At 39.0% G+C, this 23,490-nt stretch overlaps 3 protein-coding genes across 5 annotated transcripts; 2 read left to right on the forward strand and 1 right to left on the reverse strand.

Annotated features, from left to right (window-relative positions):
- Positions 1-1,384: 1,384 nt before the first annotated feature.
- Positions 1,385-12,247, reverse strand: LOC131467103 (uncharacterized). 3 transcript variants are annotated; one of them, XM_058640830.1, is made up of 6 exons: positions 11,950-12,247; positions 5,527-5,922; positions 3,283-3,426; positions 2,326-2,376; positions 1,647-1,712; positions 1,385-1,556 (listed from the first exon to the last, which is right to left on the reverse strand). In XM_058640830.1, the coding sequence occupies exons 1-6, from the start codon at positions 12,017-12,019 to the stop codon at positions 1,486-1,488; spliced, it is 798 nt and encodes a 265-aa protein (XP_058496813.1). In that variant the 5' UTR covers positions 12,020-12,247; the 3' UTR covers positions 1,385-1,485. The 3 variants fall into 3 exon arrangements, with proteins under 3 accessions (XP_058496813.1, XP_058496812.1, XP_058496811.1); XM_058640829.1 differs by having other exon boundaries at positions 5,527-5,925; positions 11,950-12,246; XM_058640828.1 differs by having other exon boundaries at positions 5,527-5,928; positions 11,950-12,244.
- Positions 12,248-14,661: 2,414 nt separating this feature from the next.
- LOC131467067 (tripartite motif-containing protein 16-like) lies at positions 14,662-16,899 on the forward strand. The gene is made up of 2 exons (XM_058640785.1): positions 14,662-16,093; positions 16,181-16,899. Exons 1-2 carry the CDS (start codon positions 14,709-14,711, stop codon positions 16,380-16,382), a joined length of 1,587 nt encoding a protein of 528 aa, XP_058496768.1. The 5' UTR covers positions 14,662-14,708; the 3' UTR covers positions 16,383-16,899.
- Positions 16,900-20,174: 3,275 nt separating this feature from the next.
- On the forward strand, positions 20,175-22,294 carry LOC131467070 (E3 ubiquitin/ISG15 ligase TRIM25-like). The gene has a single exon (XM_058640790.1). The coding sequence runs from the start codon at positions 20,235-20,237 to the stop codon at positions 21,891-21,893; it is 1,659 nt and encodes a 552-aa protein (XP_058496773.1). The 5' UTR covers positions 20,175-20,234; the 3' UTR covers positions 21,894-22,294.
- Positions 22,295-23,490: the final 1,196 nt, after the last annotated feature.

Consider the following 23,490-nt stretch of genomic DNA (forward strand, 5'->3'; position numbering starts at 1 on the left):
AACGGGGGACTAAAAAAAAAAAACAGCAAAAAAACATCCTGAGAACATGACAAGGAAGTGAAAGAGAGGGAGAGAGATTCAGGTTACGACAGAAATAACACAAACAGGATGTTGGTGTCAACGGCAGAGGAAACCACATCTCTGCACTTAGTAACCACCTTCGTCTCCTTGTCCTCCTCCTCCTCCTCCCGTCTGTGAGTCTTCTCAAAAATGTTCCACTCACCTACTTCAAAGACGGCAAAATCAGGTCAAACACAACTTGAGACAATTTCTACTCAAAGCGAAAACTGTACAAAGTCAACAAAAGCAATGACGAAACTAACTCCACTCTATCTGCCACGCCTCGTTATCAACTCGGCTTTCAGCTTCTTCTGATCTCAAAACCATTTATCCTCTTGCTTTTCTCACTTTCATTGCCCTTACACCAAAACTGTCTAACTTTTAATCTGATTTTGGACCAATTGTAGCAGGAGTGACCAAACTTTTTTTTTTAACGAGGCCCGGATTTGATAATGTGAAGATTTCCTGGGGCCAATGGTCACTTCTGCTCACATCCATCCATCTTCTACCCCTTTATTCTCCACATGAAGGTAGTGGGGGGGGGGGGGTCGCAAACCCAGGTCTTCTTGCTGCAAAGGCAAGTGTGCTAACCACTACACCAACCATATCGCCCCGTCAGATGACATAACATAAAAAGATAAGTGCAGGGATCTGTCGGTCACGGGTGGGTTTCGATCCCAGGACTCTGGTTTCAAAGCGCAACTCCTTACCAGATGAGCTCATGGGGACGAGGGCCGATTTCCTTTGTCTGACTCCGTCCCGGGCCATAAATAATACATCATAAAACCGAAGCTGCCGGCAGTTCACAGTCCTGAATTGTGGGACTACTGTGCGTGGAAGTATACCAGGGGCTTGACCCATCCTCGACTAGGAACTGTTGTAGAATTAGGAGCAGTAAGCAGCCACTGAGCAGCGCCCGGGGAACAATGGGGGTTGGGTACCTTGCTCAGGGGTACCCCAGCCTTTTGACCTGGTGGGGACTCAAACTGGCCACTTGGCTATGTGCTGCCCATGGGAGGCCAGTTCCAGCAAGGTGTTAAAGTCAGGGACCCTACTTAAATCCGAAATGCCCTTTGAAGGCCCATGAGAAGTTGTAACCTAAAGTATAAAAGTAGACAGGTCTTGGTGTTCTGGGTCTTTTGCTGCACAACACTGCTTGGGTGAAGGAACTGACCTTTCTTGCAATGAAATAAAAACTTGTTTCTATTTCATTATTCACCAACAACAAGCAACACAAGTTACAGGCCACTTCCTGTTTCGTGGCGAAGTTCATCTTTGATGTGTCGAGCACAAATTGACGCATTTTTCCTTTTTTTTTTTTAAATTGAAGTTTATTTTGACACATTTATCAGTTGGCTATCTGGTGTTTTGTTTTAAAATACATTTTACATTTTTGCCCATGTATGATTAGGATGATGACGAAGATCAGAAGATGCAGACACTGTTTCTGCTGGATGAAGGTTCTCTGCTGTCGCTCAGTGTCAGTCGCTCCAGAGCTGTTTTTAAAAAAACAAAGCACAGACGGTTTCAGTGTAACGTATGACACTGGGGGTGTGTGTGTGTGTGTGTGTGTGTGTGTGTTTTACCCGGGTAGGACAGCCTCTGCTCCCTGTCGTTGTTTTTGACAGCACTCTTCCCTCGATGGTAAGACACTGAGACAAAGACGTAAAACAAATACTTGTTTAGTTTAAAAGGCCTAACATCCATGCGTCGATACTGAAACCACTTAAAAAGTTGAAGCTCTGTCATTGTTCTTCAACAATATGTAAAAGGAAAAAAATGGCGATTACAAACCTATCTTTGTGAGGACATTTTGATTTGAAGGCTTGGTTTTAGGTTAAAGGTTAGTTGTGATGGTTAAGGTTAAACAAAGGGGCACGAGGGCAGGAGTCTACAACCTGCGGCATTGTTTTTACTTTCTTTCCTTCCATTATTTGTTTCCTAGGGATCAATTCGACAAATGAAAGCGGTTTAACATTTCGTCCTTTGGGTTAAATTATGCGCCGCGCCACAAGCGTCTACGTCAAACGTGATGTTGAAAACTATTAAGACTTCACATTAAGAGTCCTGTCTTATCTATATGTAAAACTTAATACATGATGTCATGTTTATTTTATGGATCAAATAGGTTTTTGCGGCTCCACATTAGTTATTTGGGTGGAGAAGGGACAAAAAAAAATGGACCCCTGGGTTCAGAAATGCATTCTAACTATGATGTGTCCTCACGAAGATATAAAAACGTGAGTGTGAGTGAGAGAGACTCACCACTGTGACTCTGTGTGGGTCCAATCCAGCGGCTCTGTCTCCTGTCTGACACTGAGAAAAACAAAAAAACAAGAATTTTAGCCCATTTTCAGACTCCAGGATCATTGGTTTTATGTCATGATAACTCATTTAATTTTTTTTTAAATTCCCATTTTGGTGTCATGCCTGATATAATGTCCATCATTTGTTTACAGTGTCCCACACTGAGGCCTTGTTGTTACATTCAAATCATTTTTTAACAACATGAACGTAACAATAACCAGTCAATGTTTAAATCCAGGCTTTTCCAACACTGAGTGAGGTCACATGTCTGAGTCACATGTCTGATGCTACAGACGCGTCTATAACGCTAGTTATTGCTTTAGAGCGAGACATTTTTGCTCCAAATGAGGACAGAAGAGGTGAAGACATTTTCAGAAAGTGAAGACATTTAGGAAGTGTGGACGTTTTCAGAGGGAGGACATTTTCAGAAAGTGAGAAGTGAAGTGAGCAGGAGATGATCGGTGTTTATCAAACCTGGAAATGATGATCCACAGACCAAAATGACTGTTCAAATGTTTTTTTTTTTTGTTATATGGAGCAAAGAAACCAGAAACTATTCACATTTAAGGAGCTGAAAAAACACAACACACAATCTGATTATCAAAATGGTTGGATTCATCGCTGTAGCCATCTTAAACTATTAAATGGCTCATTTTTATTTGATGATGATTTTGTTGCCTTTATATTCATTTGGTTGTTTAATCCAGTTCAAATGGACAGTTTTTAGTTTTTCAGAACGACCAGATATCCAGTTTTTCTTGGAGGAACGGGTCTCCTTTCTTTAATCTGGCGAGTCTTAATCTGGAAATATGAGTTTTCAGCTCAGTAAGTAAGGCTCGAATGCTAACATGGGTGCATATGCACACACATATGTAGCCTGTATGCGTGCGTGTGTGTGTGTGTGTGTGTACTCACATCTCTTCTGCAGAGCTTTGACCGTGGGTCTGGTGAAGCGGATCAGTAAAAGCACCAGCAGGACACAGCAGAGCAAAGCTGTCACCACTTTGTAGACCTGCAGCTGCCGCCCGTGAACATCTGCCACGACCTTATCTGTCTCAACTGGACACACCCACACACAAACACACACACACACACACACACACACACGTGAGGTTTCGTACTGGCAAACGTGAGTTTCTGACTCTTTCTCGTGCTTTGTAAAACATATAAAACAAAATGTCGTCATGATTGGTCTGTGTATAAAATACCTGAAAATGATACTTGAGTAAAAGAAGTGATGCACCGAAATGAAAATTGTTGGCCGAAAAGCGAAACGCTGAAAGAAACTATTATGATTCGATTACTAAATTAATCAACTACTTTGATAATTGATTAATCAGTTTGAAGCTTTTTTCATGATTAAAACAAGATTTCCCATTGTTTAAGCTTCTTAAATGTGAGTATTTTCTTAATTTCTTTGCTCTGGATAGTAAAGAAATCATTTTCATCAAGTGAATCATTTTAGTTTTTTGGACAAAACAAGACATTTGAGAACATCATCATTTCCAGGTTTGACAAACACCGATCAGCATTTTTAAAGGATTTCTTGATATTTTATGGACCAAACGATTAATCGAGTATGAAAACAGTTGTTTGCAGCTCTAGACAATTCTGTACCATTGTTTTTTAAATCTAATTTTGTTCTCATGGCTGGAACTTACCTCACTAAGGTCAAGGCATTGCAATTGTTTAGATCACATGTGTCAAACTGGTGGCCCGGGGGCCACATGTGGCCCTCTAATCGATTACATGCGGCCCGCCCACCACTGTGCGAGGTGATGGATATAAGGCTAAATGTATTTACCAGCAGTATTTTATAATAGTAATAAGACATTCGGTTGTAATCATTTCTTAATTAAATGTATTACACTCAATATGAAATTACATTTATTTAAGCTGTTTTAATCACAGTTAATCCTCGTCATTATTTGCTAAATGTTCTATTTAATTCTCGTTTTTGTGCATCATAAATATGTTTATATTGTGAATAATTTTATATCAAAACAAGCACTTTTACTTTGTAATTCTGTCTAATATCATAATGAATATCTTATATTGCCCACCGGCTACTAAATAGTTGTTTTTTGCACTTTTGTCCACTATGTCGGCCCCCGCTTGACCAGACTAGATGCTCATTGGCCCCCAGGTCATTTGAGTTTGACACCCCTGGTTTAGATTCATTTTCATGCTTCAAAAAATAAATCAATTAAGCATCTGTGAAAATATTTCGGAGGACAATGAAGGCACATGCCCCTCTTTTGTGTAGAAGACGTTTCAGTGCTGCGATTAAAGGGAATAATGTCTCTTTGGTTCACTGCTCAAAGGGGACGAGTAGCGAGAGAGAATGTCGCGGGGAGTTCATAATCTGCAAGTTCCCAGAGACTTTCCAGCATTTAACAGGTGCCGTTCCACCGTGTACTCACATCTTGTTGGAACCGGTTTATTGGGGTTCCAAACTGATCTTGGACAGACCCTAAGCGTGAGTGGACAGGCATGCATGCGTCATCACAACGTCCCGTTTCGGTCGTTTTGTTTTCGGTGTTGAAAGTCTTGGGCCGAAAACCGAAAATGCCTTTTTTGGCGATATGTTACGGTTGGTGTAGCGGTTGACGCTCTTGCCTTTGCAGCAAAAAGCCCCGGTTGGAACAAGAGCCTTTTCTACATGGAGTTGCATGTTTTCCCTGTGTGTCTGTTGGTTTTTACCGGGTTCTCCAGCTTCCTCCCACAGTCCAATATGGGGATTAGGTAAATTGGCATTAGGCGTGAATGTAAGAGTGAATGTTTGTCTCTTTGGCAAACTGTCCAGGGTGTGACCCCGCCAATTGCACTATGTCTTGGCACAGCACCCCCGCGACCCTCCTGTGGAGGATAAAGTGGTTGAAAATGGATGAATGCGCCAAATTTTTGGTGCATCTCCACTTTTTTATAACATTACTTTTTTCTGATATAAAAGGTACTTGCGTTTTAAAGTATAGGACATTTACTGTACTTCAGTATCAAAAGTCATCTTCTGATATAAACACAACTTAAAGAAAGAAATCCTGCTTCGATCACAGACCCCAGAGCGGAACAAAGTGTTGGCAACGGAACCAATGTTAATCTCCCTTTGTTGTAGATTCAAGCAGGTTGAAATATTTCAGTTGCATGCAGTGGACTGACCTTCACACCACACCTCCAGAACCTCACAACTGCTCCTCAGCTGCACACCGTCCTCTGACACGTGATAACTGTTGGCCTCGTGGTTCCCGTTGTGCCAGCTCAGTAGATCTTTACAACCTCTCCTTTTCTCACACACGTTGCCAGAAAGACTCTGGACGGTTGTCTTGCTGTCGTGGCAGACGTGTGAGCGGGTTGAGTGATGGTAGATCATCGGGTGTCCTTTACATCTACTTGTCCAGCTGACGACGAGGAAGCCGAGGAAGGGCGTCGGCCGGGGTGACTCGTCGTTTTTGCTGCTGGAGGAATCGGTGGGTTTCGGTCGAGTGCTGTCGTCGTAGCTGTTGTTTGTTGGGAGAGTCGTGGTGTTTCCGGTGTTTGGCTCCAGTTCTGCTTCGCCTGCTTCTGAAAGACAGATGTGAGTCAGTTTGGAGGAGACGGTCGTCTGAAGCTAAAACTGAAGCTAAAAACCAACAGGGCTGAGCTGTTATGATACTCGTCTGATACTGGTCAAAATCACTGAAATATGTTAAATCTGACACAATTCAGCAAGTTTGTTTGTTAGGACCCAGTGTTTGGTAATCACTGATCTACAGGCTTGAACAAAGTCCTTACATACTGTGTATATACATTTTTGCTAAATATATTACTCGGAACAGGACAAAAACGTGCGTAAATATCATATTTATGTCATAGTTTATTTGTATTTATAATATTTATCTCATACATGATCTTGTATTTATTATATTTATCTCCTATTTTATCTGTTATTTATCATATTTATCTCACTATTTCCTATTTACTGTAATTATCTCTTAGTTTATCTGTATTTATCTCATATTTATTTCATAATCTATCTAGTATTTGTCATATTTGTCTCATACTGTATCTCTTATTTATCTCATATCTCTTATTATTTATCATATCTATCTCAGTCTATGTACAGAGGGTTATTGGGGATCAAAATGAATGATGTGTGTATAGTCAGTTTGAATATTGTCATCAATGTTTGACAGTAATTACATTTTTATAGCTGAGAGACAAACAACGTCGTTTTTTCTTTTTTCTTTTGTTTAAGGTCACGTTCTGATGCTTTTTAACGCCACAAACCACTTTCTATTCAGCGCCGCTGAGTTTGGGAGGCGACTGCAGTTTCGGCAGCCTCTGCAGACGCCAGTGAAACTCTCTGCATGACTAAATGGCAGCGGCACCAAATTACAAAAATGAGACAAACACATGTGAAGCAGCAGTAGCAGTCTGTTCAAAACAATCCAAAAAAACCCCCCTGTCATTTATATAAACTAATACACACACTTTTATATACTTGAACATCCATCAAACTGAAAAACCTGACATCAACAAACACATAAGCACAAAGTGCTCAACTACGACTCTTTCTATGAGTGAAAAAGTTTATATAAACTAGTTTATACGACTGAACATCGTCTAAGAACCTGTCTCAATTAAACTTCAAGAAAAATGCACAGCAAACTTATACAACTATATAGAGAATGTTATTTATATATATACTAAATATGTAAACTCTTATTTTATGATTCAACACAATCTTTAATAACCCCACTCATACACTGTTATTTAAAACGGTTATATAGGAACGTATACTGTTTATAAGCACAAATTGCTTTTTATATAAATTAATATTTAAAACCGTATATGATTAAACTACGTTTGAGAACGTGTCTCCTACTTTGAGTATATGTGTGTATATATATCTATATATAGATATATATATAGATATATATATATATATATATATATATAAAAACCGCTATATAGAAACTTATATCTAGTATATGCAGAAACGTATTTATATAAAGTACGACTCACCACGCTCTTTAAAAACCTGACTCATACATTGTGATTAATATAATACTGAAAAGAAAACATCTATTAAACTAGAGAAAAGTGCACAACAAACTGTTATTTATATAAACGGTTATACATAAACTTATGTGCAGGCACAAATTTGTTAATTATCTAAACTTTTATAACGGAAAAATCTGACTCATACAATGAGCATTATATTGAAAACGCAATTGTAAAAATGCACATTAAACTTATTTATATTCGCTGCTATATAGAAACCCACATCTATATATCTATCTATATATGTATAGTACATATACATGCATATTAGCAGTATAAATGTAAACTCATTTTATAATTGGACATAATCTTGATTACCCGTCTCATATGCTGTTACTTAAATACTATTAACTTTTATCTACACAAACTACAATACAGTAACGTATTTATAAGCACACATTGTACTTTAAATAAATGAATACAGAAACTTTTATTACATGATTCAACACTTGATTAGAACATTAAAAATGTGCATCAACAAACTTATTTTATATTTGTATAAGTGTATTTGTATATATATCTATATCTATACATGTATATATACATATATAAATGCATCGACTTTTATGTGGTTCAACACTATTTAAAACCCTGACAAATGTTATGATTATAATATTATTAAAGATGCTATTAAATTATATATGTGTATATATGTATATATATATGTATATATATATATATATATATATATATATATAAATGCGCATGTTCAGTATAAGCAGAAACCATATGATTCAATTTCAATTCCATTTTTTTAAAAACCCGACTCATATATAGATGTAAACTGTCACTTATAACTGTACGTATAAACCTTAATATAAACTCATTATGAACTTTTACTTCATGATTTTTTAGACTTTATACATTTTTATCATTATGACCAAACAAACACAACTCCTTCTGTGATTCTAGTGTAAACTATAAACTAATAAGTAAAGTTTTATGTCACGTAAAATCTGACTTGCACCACGATGACAATATTATTTTTACATACACTGTTAAAAGAGAACCTTATACATAAGCACAAATTATTATTTAATGTGTATGAACTCTCATTATGTAATTATGTACATATAAAACTCAACTCATATACTACTATTCAAATAGTTTTTTATATATATATACATATATATATTATATTTAAGCTAAAAAGCTTAAACTGTAAAAAGTTTCATATAAATATCAACTGTTATTTAAATGTATGTGTATATATATATATACTGTATATATACATATATACACTGTGTGTGTATATATATACTGTATATATGAACTCTTATATGACTCATTGCGCTTTAAAAAGCTGACTCATGTTTATGTAGAACAATGTTTGACTGGTTCATAAAACAATAATTGATGTTATAAATCCTTTTTAACGTCTCATCATCTAATGTAAACTATTATTTATATAAGCTGTTATTTACAGAGCAAAAACTGGGTTTCAGTCTTGTTATATATTACTGCATGCGTGAGCCACGGTGTTTATTAAATACAAATTTAAATGAAACACAATTCATGTATACAGACACATTATAAACCTTACTGCGTACCAACATTTGCATAAACTCTTGCAACTGTAATTTAACGTGTATATATATTAATGGTATAAACTGTTGTACATTTAATTTTTTTCCACAATATAAATATCAAATAAACTTATCATAGGTTGTTATACATTAAATTATATATTCAGAATTAACTCTTACTTGAGTCAATATACATGTAATATATTTACAATTTACTGCCTAATATTGTTATTGTATGTTTACTAGTCAAAGGTTTTGTATAAGATGTTATATATAAAAACTTAGTGAATTCACATAAGTGAATGTGTAGAAAATATGATTGGTTAAATATAAACCTATATATAAGTTATTTATATGTACCGTCTTATTTAAATACTTATTTCCATGAATTTATAGCAAAAGTCTAATTTAAATAAACATTTATTTAAAGGTTAATTAAGTTTGATATATATATATATATATATACATATATGCATATATATACATACATATAGATATATGTATACACATGTATACTGTACATCTATATGTATATGTATATATACGCTAGCTAAAATCAGAATACGTAAGACCTGACTTGTGTGGGGTGGGTGGAGACGAGAGGTTTTTTTTTAATCTTGTCGAACTGCCGAAAAAAAATGGATTTAAACAAAAAAGGCAGATTAATAAACATCAAGAAACACTGAACCTAAAATTAAAGAGATATTAGAGCAATGTAAATAAAATAATAACATACACTTGTAAAAGTAAAAAATGTCCACATGAAAATTAAATTAACCCTTAAGAGTGCCCCCCCCCCCCCCCCCAAAAAAAAAATAGAAAACTGCTGCAAAAATATTATATATTAATATTTTTTTCCACTTTAAATGAGTCATTCTTGAAATATACATATCAAATATTAAATATAGTTTGGGGATTTTAAGGCCTTGTTTGTATGTTTACACAACTCAGTGTTTTTCATCCTCCTCCAAATTTGAGAAAATGTCCCCAGGAACTCTTAAGGGTTAAATGTTAAAATTAAGAAAGTTTTAAAAATATATATAGATATTTACATAGGATCCACACAAGTTGTATAAAAACAAGAGCAATAACTATGCATAAAACATTATAAAAGTGAAATAACTATAACATCAGTTAAGGTATTATTCATTTTTAAAGGCCCAATGTGAACAATTTAGGGGAAATAATGTTAATTTTGCAGAAATGAAAGATAAGATCAGCAGTTTGGTCAGCCACCGTGTTTTTACAGTAGCCCACAATGGACAAAATAAATATTTAAAGCGAAAATGATAAGCGCCAGGGGCCGAAACGGGTTCCTAAACCCAACTTAGTTGCACCAATTTTTTTTTACGAAACTTGGTGTCACAACCCAAGACAAACAAACTCAACAGGAAGTCTGCCATTTTGAATTCCATCCATTGGCGATTTGCGCACTTGCATCGTATCGTATATATACCGCTTATCTGAAAGCTACATCGGTTTTCCAACACTCTTGGAAGGAAATGCCACAACGGGACCTTACCAATAAATGTTGCTAGATTGTACACAGTGTACCTGCGTACCTGCGTGTGGACGTTGTTTCTAAACCATCTCCTGTGCAATTTCTGTGACATCTAACGCCACTTTTGACAGGCGAACCACACGTCCTTAAAGATATGTTACCTAAGTTTTTGTGCCTGTCATTTAAAAACAAAGACACTTGAAATCTCATGTAAAACACTGGGAAAAATTGCCGCAAATTGACTTTACCTGCACCTAAAAACTTTCGTCTGCGACCCATCTGTGGGCCCTCGACCTAGTGTTTGGATATGATGAAGAGCAGATAAAGAGCAGGTGCTGATTTCACACAGGTTACCCTCATGACTCTTGGCCAACCTCTACCGTTACTGAATATTATTTATTTTAAAAGTACAGAGCCATTGCTATTGTGTTCATTTGTTGCCGGGGAGAAGTCAATCAGAGCTTGGCGTAAACCAAAAATATGGATAATGTTGGAGCCAAAAGCAAAGTCAGTTTGTGTTAAGGGTTAAAGGTCATTCGACAGATTGATTATATCGGTCATCTTGAGGACCGATCTTTAGAATTGGAGCTAGCGTCAGGCCGCGTACACCTGTGTTCTCCTCGGACAAATACAGGAATATTCAAATTTCCTTTCACCTTTACTCATCACAGACTCGGGGACTTTTACTTTGATAGGAAGAATTCAGTAAAAGAAATCTAGTTTTAGGGCGGAAAAAATGTTGCTCAGCTACAATTCTTAAAACTAGCAAATCAGCAGGTAATACAGCGACCTTTACTTTGCAATGTGCCCTAAAACCAAACAAAAAAAAAGAGAGAAATCTGAGAAAGTAGTCTACAAGATAAGATGAGTTAACTAAAGGTATGTTTTCAGGTCCTTTTTTTTAAAGATATTCACTGAACTCGCCTGTTTGATTTGCAGAGGCAGGGTGTTCCTTTGCTTTGGGGCATAATGATAATAAAAGCAGCTTCTCCACTTTGCTTGTGAAGCACTTTGTGTACAATCGAACAATTAGCATTAAAAGACCCAAGTTTCCTTTGTGGTTGATAAGATATTAAAAGCTCAGCGATATATGAAGGTGCTATGCCATTCAGAGATTTGTTAGTAATTAACATAACCTTAAAATCAATTCTATAGGAAACAGGGAGCCAGTGCAGTTCAGCTAGCACAGCGGTGATGTGCTCACTCTTCTTGGTCGTGGTTCAAAGTCAGAGTTCCAATTTCTTTATATGTTTTTTTGGGGAGACCAGTAAAGAGTGCATTAGTTGTCTAACCTGCCCGCGATAAACGCATGGATTTGTTTTTCTGCATCTTGTTGAGTTAAAAATAAGCTTTAGTGTCTTATTAAAGAGGAAAGTTAGATGTTTTTTCTCTAGTCTCCGCTCAGGCCTTCAGGTCAGAGCCGTAGTTTTGCACCAAAAAGACATTTAATTTCTTTATTAATAGTCAGTCTGAGCCAGAAGAAGAAGAAGAACGACAACAACGTGCACTCACCGCCCACAGCAGCAGCAGCAACGACCACGAGTAAAAGAGCTGAGACGGTCACAACAGTCGTGAAATCCATAACAGAAGAGAACTTTAGGAGAACAGGCGACACAAATCAGATCAAGACGCCGACAACAGAAAAAGTGATGAGAGAGGAAATGGTACGGAGGTGTAAACACTCCCCCCCTCCTCTCTCTGTCTTTCCCTCCATGCAGTGAGTGAATCACTTCATCCACGTTCTGCTGCTGCTCGTGCAAAAGTGCAGATTTCCTCCCTTCAAAGCGACAGAAGCATTGAGGGGAGGGGAAAATCACAAATGATGATAAGAAGAAGGGAGGAAGAGGTAGGAGGAAGAGGTGAAGGGAAGAGTCTGTGACTCGAGCGTAAGCTCGTCTTTTCTTGTTTGTCAGTCATGAACCTCTTGGTGCAGGAAGGCCGAGGCATGAACGCATCGTCCTCAACGTCTTTCTTTTTCGTCTCCATTTGTTTTTTGGCGCCCGACATGAGGCAAACGGGTCCTCGAAAGTCTAAAAGTGGTGGTTTTTTTTACACAAAGGACTAAATAAATATTTAGGGTACTGAGCAAAATGGCTCCCATCACTAGTGCCCAAACCTGTGCGTTGCTCAAGGGCTCTATAGCGCCCACTAAGGTGAAAACTGAGCCAAAATTGAGTTCCACTGAATTTCCCAAAACTTGGTGGGAAGATGTTATAGACCAAGACGAACAAAAAAGTCAATTGGACTCAACTCAACAGGAAGTCGGCCATTTTGAATTTCTGCGCCATTTTGGCGTTTTGCAGCCTACGCAAATGGGCGTGGCCACGGCAAGCATAGGCATTTTGGGTCACGGGGGTGACATCCCAGCTGACAACCTGGACAGGTCGCCGGTCCATCACGGGGCAAACACACATGGACGAACAACCATTTACTCAATTTAGAGTGTCCATAATTTTGGGCTTGACAGAAAGGCCCTCGGTCGGACCGGGTCGCAGGCCCTCGGTCATGCCACTACTCCACCATGTGGCTTGGATCTTTGGTGATATAGACCTCATTTTTAGATGTGGATGTAACTTTTTGTCTATCTTCGGAACATCCAGTATCCGTTGGAAACGTCCCAACCCGGAGCAAACCAAGAGAAATTCATTACTAAATTTAAATGAATACGTAGTTTCTCTGATTTTTCAGCTTCTTGAATGTGAATATTTTCAGCTTTCAAATTGTTCAAATCATTCAGACTGAATCTTTTGAGAACATCATCAAACAATGTATTGAAGATAATAAGCAGCAGAATAAATGCTTATGAAAATAACCATGTGTTGCAGCCCTACATGACTGTAATTACTTCTGGATTCATCTACTCTTTGCAACAAACATGCTGTATCTACCTTGTTAGGGAGCAGTAAATGTCAGGTGGCAGGAAAACATCAAATATCTGTTTAAAAATAGGTTGTAGGGACAGAATGAAGCAGTGTCTTTTGTCTTGAAGCTTTTCACTCATTGCTCCACCCTGCCATCTGGTGGTTATTATAAATTCCTGCACTGTAAGTGTCATGGAGAGCAGTGTTTCCCAAATTACAAGCAAATGACAAAGAACACATTGGTTCATCATTTACAGCCGTTTCTGTGACGGCTTCTATCATTCTCATTAAAACGGAACAAGGTCCTTTCTGTGTGGAGTTTGTATGTTCTCCTGGTACCGGGTACTTTTTTTCAGTTCCTGCTCTGACGAGGTTCCAAGAGCTGAGCCCATACTGAAATGTGACATCAACAGACTGCCGGCCTCTGATTGGTCAGAGAGTGTCGTCACTGAAGAGTCATGAGTGCGACGTGCGACACAAGAATCAAAGCCAACAACGTCCAACTGTAGATCAGTTAAAAAAGACTTAAAAATCCTACTTATAATTCCAAAATCTGCTTATAATTCCAAATTCTAGTTCTGACACCTTTTATTTAAAGGGGAATAACAGTATTTTTCCAACCTGGGCTCTATGTTTATACATGTAGGTGTTTGTGTGAATAGTATAGAACATGTTTTGTGACCTGTGTGAGTGTCGGCCTCTCGGGTCACAAAACATGTGACCTAGGGTCATAACAATGTCACCACTGTCCTTCATGATGCAGTGATCCGCGACAGATTCTGGCGAGCAGCGTGCCAGGTCTGATGCATATAGTAAGTCAGCCTTGAGATTTTGTATCCGGTCCAGATGCCCCGTGCTTTGGTATCTAGGGAGGGAACCTTGAAAGGCTCCTAATTTGTGTCTTTTTGTAACTTATGGCTGTTTATATTGAACACCAGGTCTAGTTGTGACTAATTATGGCTAAAAATTCGAATTTTCTCTCACATGAGTGGAGTCATCACAGCACGGCGGCGTGAAACTGTCATGACGTGGTTTTCTACGCGACACAGAAACACAAACTAGTGAAGTAAAGCAGTTGTTCTGGTTGTAACTGAATCTTTAGAATCAGTGGATTTAAAAAGATTTGTTCACAGAATGGTTTAGCACTCAGGAACCTTCACAGGACAGATTCTTATGAGAAATTGTTCTGGAACTGCAGCAACACAAGAAAACAGTAGATCTTTTGCTGTGTGTTAATCAAGGCCTGGTTTCACTGCTCATTTGTCATATCAGGCGACTCCTCTTCCTGGAAACAAGTCACACTCTGATAAGAGATAAGAGCAGCTGACCACAGGCTCCGCCCACTGCACTCAAACCAGTTCTGTTTGTGAGTAAGTGAAACTCAGACAGTCGTCGTTACCGAGAGGTGAAATGGCGCAGCAAAGAAATGAGCTGCAGCGAAAGCGATTCTGCTGTTCCATCTGTTTGGACCTTCTGAATGATCCAGGGACTCTTCTCTGTGGACACAGCTACTGTATGAACTGTATCAAAAGCCACTGGGACAAAGAGGATGAGAGGAGGATCTACAGCTGCCCTCAGTGTAGAAAGATCTTCACACCGAGGCCTGAACTGATGAAAAGCACCATGTTAGCAGATTTAGTGGAGGAGCTGAAGAAGACTGGACTCCACGCTGCTCCTGCTGATCACTGCTATGCTGGAGCTGAAGATGTGGCCTGTGATTTCTGCACTGGGAGGAAACATAAAGCTCTCAAGTCCTGTTTGGTTTGTTTGGCCTCTTACTGTGAGGAACATCTCCAGCCTCATCATCAATCACCTGCATTTAAGAAACACAAGCTGGTAGAGCCGTCCAAGAACCTCCAGGAGAACATCTGCCCTCGCCACGATGAGGTGATGAAGATGTTCTGCCGCACTGATCAGCAGTGTATCTGTAATCTCTGCTCTGTGGACGAACATAAAGACCACGACATGGTCTCAGCTGCAGCAGAGTGGACACAGAAGCAGAGAGAGCTGGATCTGAGTCGAGAAGAAATCCAGCAGAGAGTCCAGGACATAGACAGAGACGTGAAGGTGCTTCAACAGGAGGTGGAGGCTCTCACTCTCTCTGCTGATAAAGCCGTGAAGGACACTGAGAAGACATTCACTGAGATGATGCTTCTCCTGCAGAAAAGAAGCTCTGACGTGAAGCAGCAGATCAGATCCCAGCAGGAAACTGAAGTGAGTCGAGTCAAAGATCTTCAGGAGAAGCTTCAGCAGGAGCTCACTGAGCTGAACAAGAGAGAAGCTGAACTGAAGCAGCTCTCACTCACACACGACCACAACCAGTTTCTCCTCAACTACCGCTCACTTTCAGCACTCAGTCCATCGACACACTCGTCCACCGTCGACGTCCGTCCTCTGAGACACTTTGAGGACGTGACAGTGGCTGTGGCAGAGGTCAAAGGTCAAATACAGGACGTCCTGACCAAGACGTGGACAAACATCTCACTGGCTGTGACTCGAGGCGATGTTTTACTGACAGATCCAGAACCAGAACCAAAGACCAGAGCTGAATTCCTCAGATATTCACAGGAAATCACACTGGATCCAAACACAGCTCACACACAGCTGTTATTATCTGAGGGAAACAGGAAAGTGACATTTATGGGGAACGATCATCCTTATCCTCGTCACACAGACAGATTCACTGATGTGTGTCAGGTCCTGAGTAAAGAGAGTCTGCATGGACGCTGTTACTGGGAGGTGGAGCGGAGAGGAGGAGGAGTTTCTGTAGCAGTGACTTACAAGAACATCAGCAGGTCAGGAGATGACAGTGGATTTGGATACAATGACAAATCTTGGAGTTTATATTGTTACCAGAACAGTTGTACGTTTGTTCACAACAGTATCAACACTGAAGTCTCAGATGGTTTGTCCTCCAGAGTCGGAGTTTACCTGGACCACAGAGCAGGTCTGTCCTTCTACAGCGTCTCTGACACCATGACTCTGCTCCACAGAGTCCAGACCACGTTCACTCAGCCTCTCTATGCTGGAGTCAGGCTTTTTTATGATTATGGATCCACAGCTGAGTTCTGTAAACTCAAATAACCTTGAGTTATGTAAGAAGAAGTGAGTTAAAGGTGTAGAACACAACTTTCAAAGGTAAACAAATGTCTTTTGGATTCAAACCACTGTCAAACTCGCTGATGAAGTCTGTCAGGTCCACACGACTCTCTCTCTCTCTGTGTTTCTCTGCACCAAAGTCCATAGAGAAAATCTGTGATTTTAACATCACAGCACACAGGAGTCATTGATCCACTGCTGCCTCCATCACTGAGTTCAAATGTCTTATTTTGTCACTTCAGTGTTTGAAATCCTTTGTTCAGACATTTGCAAAGTATCAGATGCTTTGAAGTGTGGTGATGAAGAGAGGTTATGGGAATATTTGTGTTCTAAGACGGCTAAATGTGCTGGAATTATGGGTAAAAGTGGGTTTTTCTTCATTTGTAAATATCTACATATTATATAATTATATATATATTATATATATATATAGTGTAGACTTATATTGACATATCTCAGTTTTTGTGAAGACGTCTGGGCTAACGCGTACAAGAGCTCATTACAAAGCTTTGAAGTGTGGTGATGAAGAGAGTTTATGGGAATATTTGTGTTCTAAGACGGCTAAATGTGCTGGAATTATGGGTAAAAGTGGGTTTTTCTTCATTTGTAAATATCTACATATTATATAATTATATATATATATATATATATATATATATATATATATATATATATATATAGTGTAGACTTATATTGACATATCTCAGTTTTTGTGAAGACGTCTGGGCTAACGCGTACAAGAGCTCATTACAAAGCATGTACATACTGCAAAAAAGAAAAAAGAAAAAAAAAAGAGCAATGAGGATAATAAATAAGGCTGGATATTGTGATAGTGAAAATCCGGGCATCACAGATTAGGTTTGAAGCTTCCTAATAACCTTCAAAAGATGTTCCAGGGCCGAGAGGGAAGGTAAAACCTGAGAGACAGAAAATGTCAAATGTCCTTGTGTCCGAATCACTCTTTTTGAAATAAAGTGTATTTTCAGTCTGTTTCAGTTTATATGCAAACATATAGAAGTACTTGTAGAAGTACATAATGGGGACGGTGGATTTTGAAATGATAAGTGTTTGTAAGTTGTTTTTGAGCTCATTTTAGGAGTTGCCGATTGCATGGGTATAAGTCTATATGTATGTATATATTCTTTTTGGGAGTTGATGCAACTGCTGGTGCTTTCTGCTCTCGTTTGTTTCTGCTTTATTGTACTTTTTTCATGAGAAAAATAAATAAATAAATAAAGAAAGAAAAAGCCGTGAACGTGTTTTTAAGAGATTTTATGGGCGGAGTCTTGTAATGATTTTTTTCCACCAGCACAGAAAGTAGAGGTGGGTCAAAATATCAGTTTGGTATATATATATATACATACATATATATACATATATATGTATACATATATATACATATATATGTATACATATATATACATATATATATATATATATATATATATACACACACATATATATACATATACAGTATATGTGTATATATATATATATATATATATATATATATATGTGTGTTTGTACTAGTACACAATTTGTACTAGACATATCAAAGGTGAAAGGTTATTGGAAGGTTATAGGTAGGAATCATCTAAAATAATTTATAAAAACATGGACATGTAAATAAATGCGCTACACGTTGTAGAGTCGGTGACTGCCGTGTGTAATCTGCATTCAATTGTAGTTTAAAAACGATAAACTTCTCTGTCACTCGCGCCGGTCACATAACGTAGTTCCAGTTGTCGGTCGTGCACGTCTGTCTCGTAGACCTTTGCTCAGAGTGAGACACGCCCACACACAAACCCTCGCAGTGCAAAAGATAAGAAAACTCTCAGGCATGAGAATGGTGTTTTGGCGTGTCCTAGTGGTGATATACGGTAACTGCATATAACCACATTGTGGTTATATAGCCCATGTGAAAAACTGACTTGCTGACCTTGGAATTGGAATCTTTTCTTTTTGTGTAAAAAATGAAAACTGTCTCGCCTTGACATTTTTGTTGTTATGTGTTGTGATATCTAACATGTACCATATTAACGTAACTTTTTGTCTATGTTCGGAACATCCAGTATCCGTTGGAAACGTCCCAACCCGGAGCAAACCAAGAGAAATTCATGACTAAATTTAAATGAATACGTAGTTTCTCTGATTTTTCAGCTTCTTGAATGTGAATATTTTCAGCTTTCAAATTGTTCAAATCATTCAGACTGAATCATTTGAGAACATCATCAAACAATGTATTGAAGATAATAAGCAGCAGAATAAATGCTGATGAAAATAACCATGTGTTGCAGCCCTACATGACTGTAATTACTTCTGGATTCATCTACTCTTTGCAACAAACATGCTGTAACTACCTTGTTAGGGAGCAGTAAATGTCAGGTGGCAGGAAAACATCAAATATCTGTTTAAAAATAGGTTGTAGGGACAGAATGAAGCAGTGTCTTTTGTCTTGAAGCTTTTCACTCATTGCTCCACCCTGCCATCTGGTGGTTATTATAAATTCCTGCACTGTAAGTGTCATGGAGAGCAGCGTTTCCCAAATTACAAGCAAATGACAAAGAACACATTGGTTCATCATTTACAGCCGTTTCTGTGACGGCTTCTATCATTCTCATTAAAACGGAACAAGGTCCTTTCTGTGTGGAGTTTGTATGTTCTCCTGGTACCGGGTACTTTTTTCAGTTCCTGCTCTGACGAGGTTCCAAGAGCTGAGCCGATACTGAAATGTGACATCAACAGACTGCCGGCCTCTGATTGGTCAGAGAGTGTCGTCACTCAAGAGTCATGAGTGCGACGTGCGACACAAGAATCAAAGCCAACAACGTCCAACTGTAGATCAGTTAAAAAAGACTTAAAAATCCTACTTATAATTCCAAAATCTGCTTATAATTCCAAATTCTAGTTCTGACACCTTTTATTTAAAGGGGAATAACAGTATTTTTCCAACCTGGGCTCTATGTTTATACATGTAGGTGTTTGTGTGAATAGTATAGAACATGTTTTGTGACCTGTGTGAGTGTCGGCCTCTCAGGTCACAAAACATGTGACCTAGGGTCATAACAATGTCACCACTGTCCTTCATGATGCAGTGATCCGCGACAGATTCTGGCGAGCAGCGTGCCAGGTCTGATGCATATAGTAAGTCAGCCTTGAGATTTTGTATCCGGTCCAGATGCCCCGTGCTTTGGTATCTAGGGAGGGAACCTTGAAAGGCTCCTAATTTGTGTCTTTTTGTAAGTTATGGCTGTTTATATTGAACACCAGGTCTAGATGTGACTAATTATGGCAAAAATTTGGGATTTTCTCTCACATGAGTGGAGTCATCACAGCACGGCGGCGTGAAACTGTCATGACGTAGTTTTCTACGCGACACAGAAACACAAACTAGTGAAGTAAAGCAGTTGTTCTGGTTGTAACTGAATCTTTAGAATCGGTGGATTTAAAAAGATTTGTTCACAGAATGGTTCAGCACTCAGGAACCTTCACAGGACAGATTCTTATGAGAAATTGTTCTGGAACTGCAGCAACACAAGAAAACAGTAGATCTTTTGCTGTGTGTTAATCAAGGCCTGGTTTCACTGCTCATTTGTCATAATCGCACACATACAGTGAAACACAGAGTGTTTGTCAGGCGACTCCTCTTCCTGGAAACAAGTCACACTCTGATAAACCTCCCTCTACAAACACAGCCTGCTCTGATTTGAGCTCACATTTCCTGGTTCCCTCCCCCTCAGGAGGGAGCAGCTAACCACAGGCTCCGCCCACTGCACTCAAAACAGTTCTGTCTGTGAGGAAGTGAAACTCAGACAGTCGTCGTTACCGAGAGGTGAAATGGCGCAGCAAAGAAATGAGCTGCAGCGAGAGCGATTCTGCTGTTCCATCTGTTTGGATCTTCTGAAGGATCCAGGGACTCTTCTCTGTGGACACAGCTACTGTATGAACTGTATCAAAAGCCACTGGGACAAAGAGGATGAGAGGAGGATCTACAGCTGCCCTCAGTGTAGAAAGATCTTCACACCGAGGCCTGAACTGATGAAAAGCACCATATTAGCAGATTTAGTGGAGGAGCTGAAGAAGACTGAACTCCACGCTGCTCCTGCTGATCTCTGCTATGCTGGAGCTGAAGATGTGGCCTGTGATGTCTGCACTGGGAGGAAACATAAAGCTCTCAAGTCCTGTTTGGTTTGTTTGGCCTCTTACTGTGAGGAACATCTCCAGCCTCATCATCAATCACCTGCATTTAAGAAACACAAGCTGGTAGAGCCGTCAAAGAACCTCCAGGAGAACATCTGCCCTCGTCACGATGAGGTGATGAAGATGTTCTGCCGCACTGATCAGCAGTGTATCTGTAATCTCTGCTCTGTGGACGAACATAAAGACCACGACATGGTCTCAGCTGCAGCAGAGTGGACACAGAAGCAGAGAGAGCTGGATCTGAGTCGAGAAGAAATCCAGCAGAGAGTCCAGGACATAGACAGAGACGTGAAGGTGCTTCAACAGGAGGTGGAGGCTCTCACTCTCTCTGCTGATAAAGCCGTGAAGGACATTGAGAAGACATTCACTGAGATGATGCGTCTCCTGCAGAAAAGAAGCTCTGACATGAAGCAGCAGATCAGATCCCAGCAGGAAACTGAAGTGAGTCGAGTCAAAGATCTTCAGGAGAAGCTTCAGCAGGAGCTCACTGACCTGAACAAGAGAGAAGCTGAACTGAAGCAGCTCTCACTCACACACGACCACAACCAGTTTCTCCTCAACTACCGCTCACTGTCAGCACTCAGTCCATCGACACACTCGTCCACCGTCGACGTCCGTCCTCTGAGACACTTTGAGGACGTAACAGCGGCTGTGGCAGAGGTCAAAGGTCAAATACAGGACGTCCTGACCGAGACGTGGACAAACATCTCACTGGCTGTGACTCGAGTAGATGTTTTACTGACAGATCCAGAACCAAAGACCAGAGCTGAATTCCTCAGATATTCACAGGAAATCACACTGGATTCAAACACAGCTCACACACAGCTGTTATTATCTGAGGGAAACAGGAAAGTGACAGTTATGGTTCAGTCTTATCCTTGTCACACAGACAGATTCACTGATGTGTGTCAGGTCCTGAGTAAAGAGAGTCTGCATGGACGCTGTTACTGGGAGGTGGAGTGGACAGGAAGAGGAGTTTATGTAGCAGTGACTTACAACAACATCAGCAGATCAGGAGATGAAAGTAGATTTGGATGCAATGACAAATCTTGGAGTTTATATTGTGACCAAAACAGTTGTATGTTTGTTCACAACAGTATCAAGACTAAAGTCTCAGGTGGTTTGTCCTCCAGAGTCGGAGTTTACCTGGACCACAGAGCAGGTCTGTCCTTCTACAGCGTCTCTGACACCATGACTCTGCTCCACAGAGTCCAGACCACGTTCACTCAGCCTCTCTATGCTGGAGTCTGGCTTTATGATTATGGATCCACAGCTGAGTTCTGTAAACTCAAATAGCCTTGAGTTATGTAAGAAGTGAGTTAAAGGTCTAGAACACAACTTTCAAAGGTAAACAAATGTCTTTTGGATTCAAACCACTGTCAAACTCGCTGATGAAGTCTGTCAGGTCCACACGACTCTCTCTCTCTCTGTGTTTCTCTGCACCAAAGTCCATAGAGAAAATCAGTGATTTTAACATCACAGCACACAGGAGTCATTGATCCACTGCTGCCTCCATCACTGAGTTCAAATGTCTTATTTTGTCACTTCAGTGTTTGAAATCCTTTGTTCAGACATTTGCAAAGTATCAGATGCTTTGAAGTGTGGTGATGAAGAGAGTTTATGGGAATATTTGTGTTCTAAGACGGCTAAATGTGCTGGAATTATGGGTAAAAGTGGGTTTTTCTTCATTTGTAAATATCTGCATATTACATATATATATATATATACATATATATACACATATATATATATATATATATATATATATATATATATATATATATATACACATATATATGTATATATATATAGTGTAGACTTATATTGACATATCTCAGTTTTTGTGACGACGTCTGGGCTAACGCGTACAAGAGCTCATTACAAAGCATGTACATACTGCAAAAAAGAAAAAAGAAAAAAAAAAGAGCAATGAGGATAATAAATAAGGCTGGATATTGTGATAGTGAAAATCCGGGCATCACAGATTAGGTTTGAAGCTTCCTAATAACCTTCAAAAGATGTTCCAGGGCCGAGAGGGAAGGTAAAACCTGAGAGACAGAAAATGTCAAATGTCCTTGTGTCCGAATCACTCTTTTTGAAATAAAGTGTATTTTCAGTCTGTTTCAGTTTATATGCAAACATATAGAAGTACTTGAAGAAGTACATAATGGGGACGGTGGATTTTGAAATGATAAGTGTTTGTAAGTTGTTTTTGAGCTAATTTAAGGAGTTGCCGATTGCATGGGTATAAGTCTATATGTATGTATATATTCTTTTTGGGAGTTGATGCAACTGTTGTTGCTTTCTGCTCTCGTTTGTTTCTGCTTTATTGTACTTTTTTCATGAGAAAAATAAATAAATAAATAAAGAAAGAAAAAGCCGTGAACGTGTTCTTAAGAGATTTTATGGGCGGAGTCTTGTAATGATTTTTTTCCACCAGCACAGAAAGTAGAGGTGGGTCAAAATATCAGTTTGGTATATATATATATACATACATATATATACATATATATGTGTATACATATATATATATATATATATATATATATACATATACATATACACATACACATATACAGTATATGTGTGTATATATATATATATATGTGTGTGTTTGTACTAGTACACAATTTGTACTAGACATATCAAAGGTGAAAGGTTATTGGAAGGTTATAGGTAGGAATCATCTAAAATAATTTATAAAAACATGGAAAATGTAAATAAATGCGCTACACGTTGTAGAGTCGGTGACTGCCGTGTGTAATCTGCATTCAATTGTAGTTTAAAATCGATAAACTTCTCTCACTCGCGCCGGTCACATAACGTAGTTCCAGTTTTCGGTCGTGCACGTCTGTCTCGTAAACCTTTGCTCAGAGTGAGACACGCTCACACA

Source organism: Solea solea, chromosome 10 (genome assembly GCF_958295425.1).
Source record: "Solea solea chromosome 10, fSolSol10.1, whole genome shotgun sequence".
Taxonomy (NCBI): Eukaryota; Metazoa; Chordata; class Actinopteri; order Pleuronectiformes; family Soleidae; genus Solea; species Solea solea.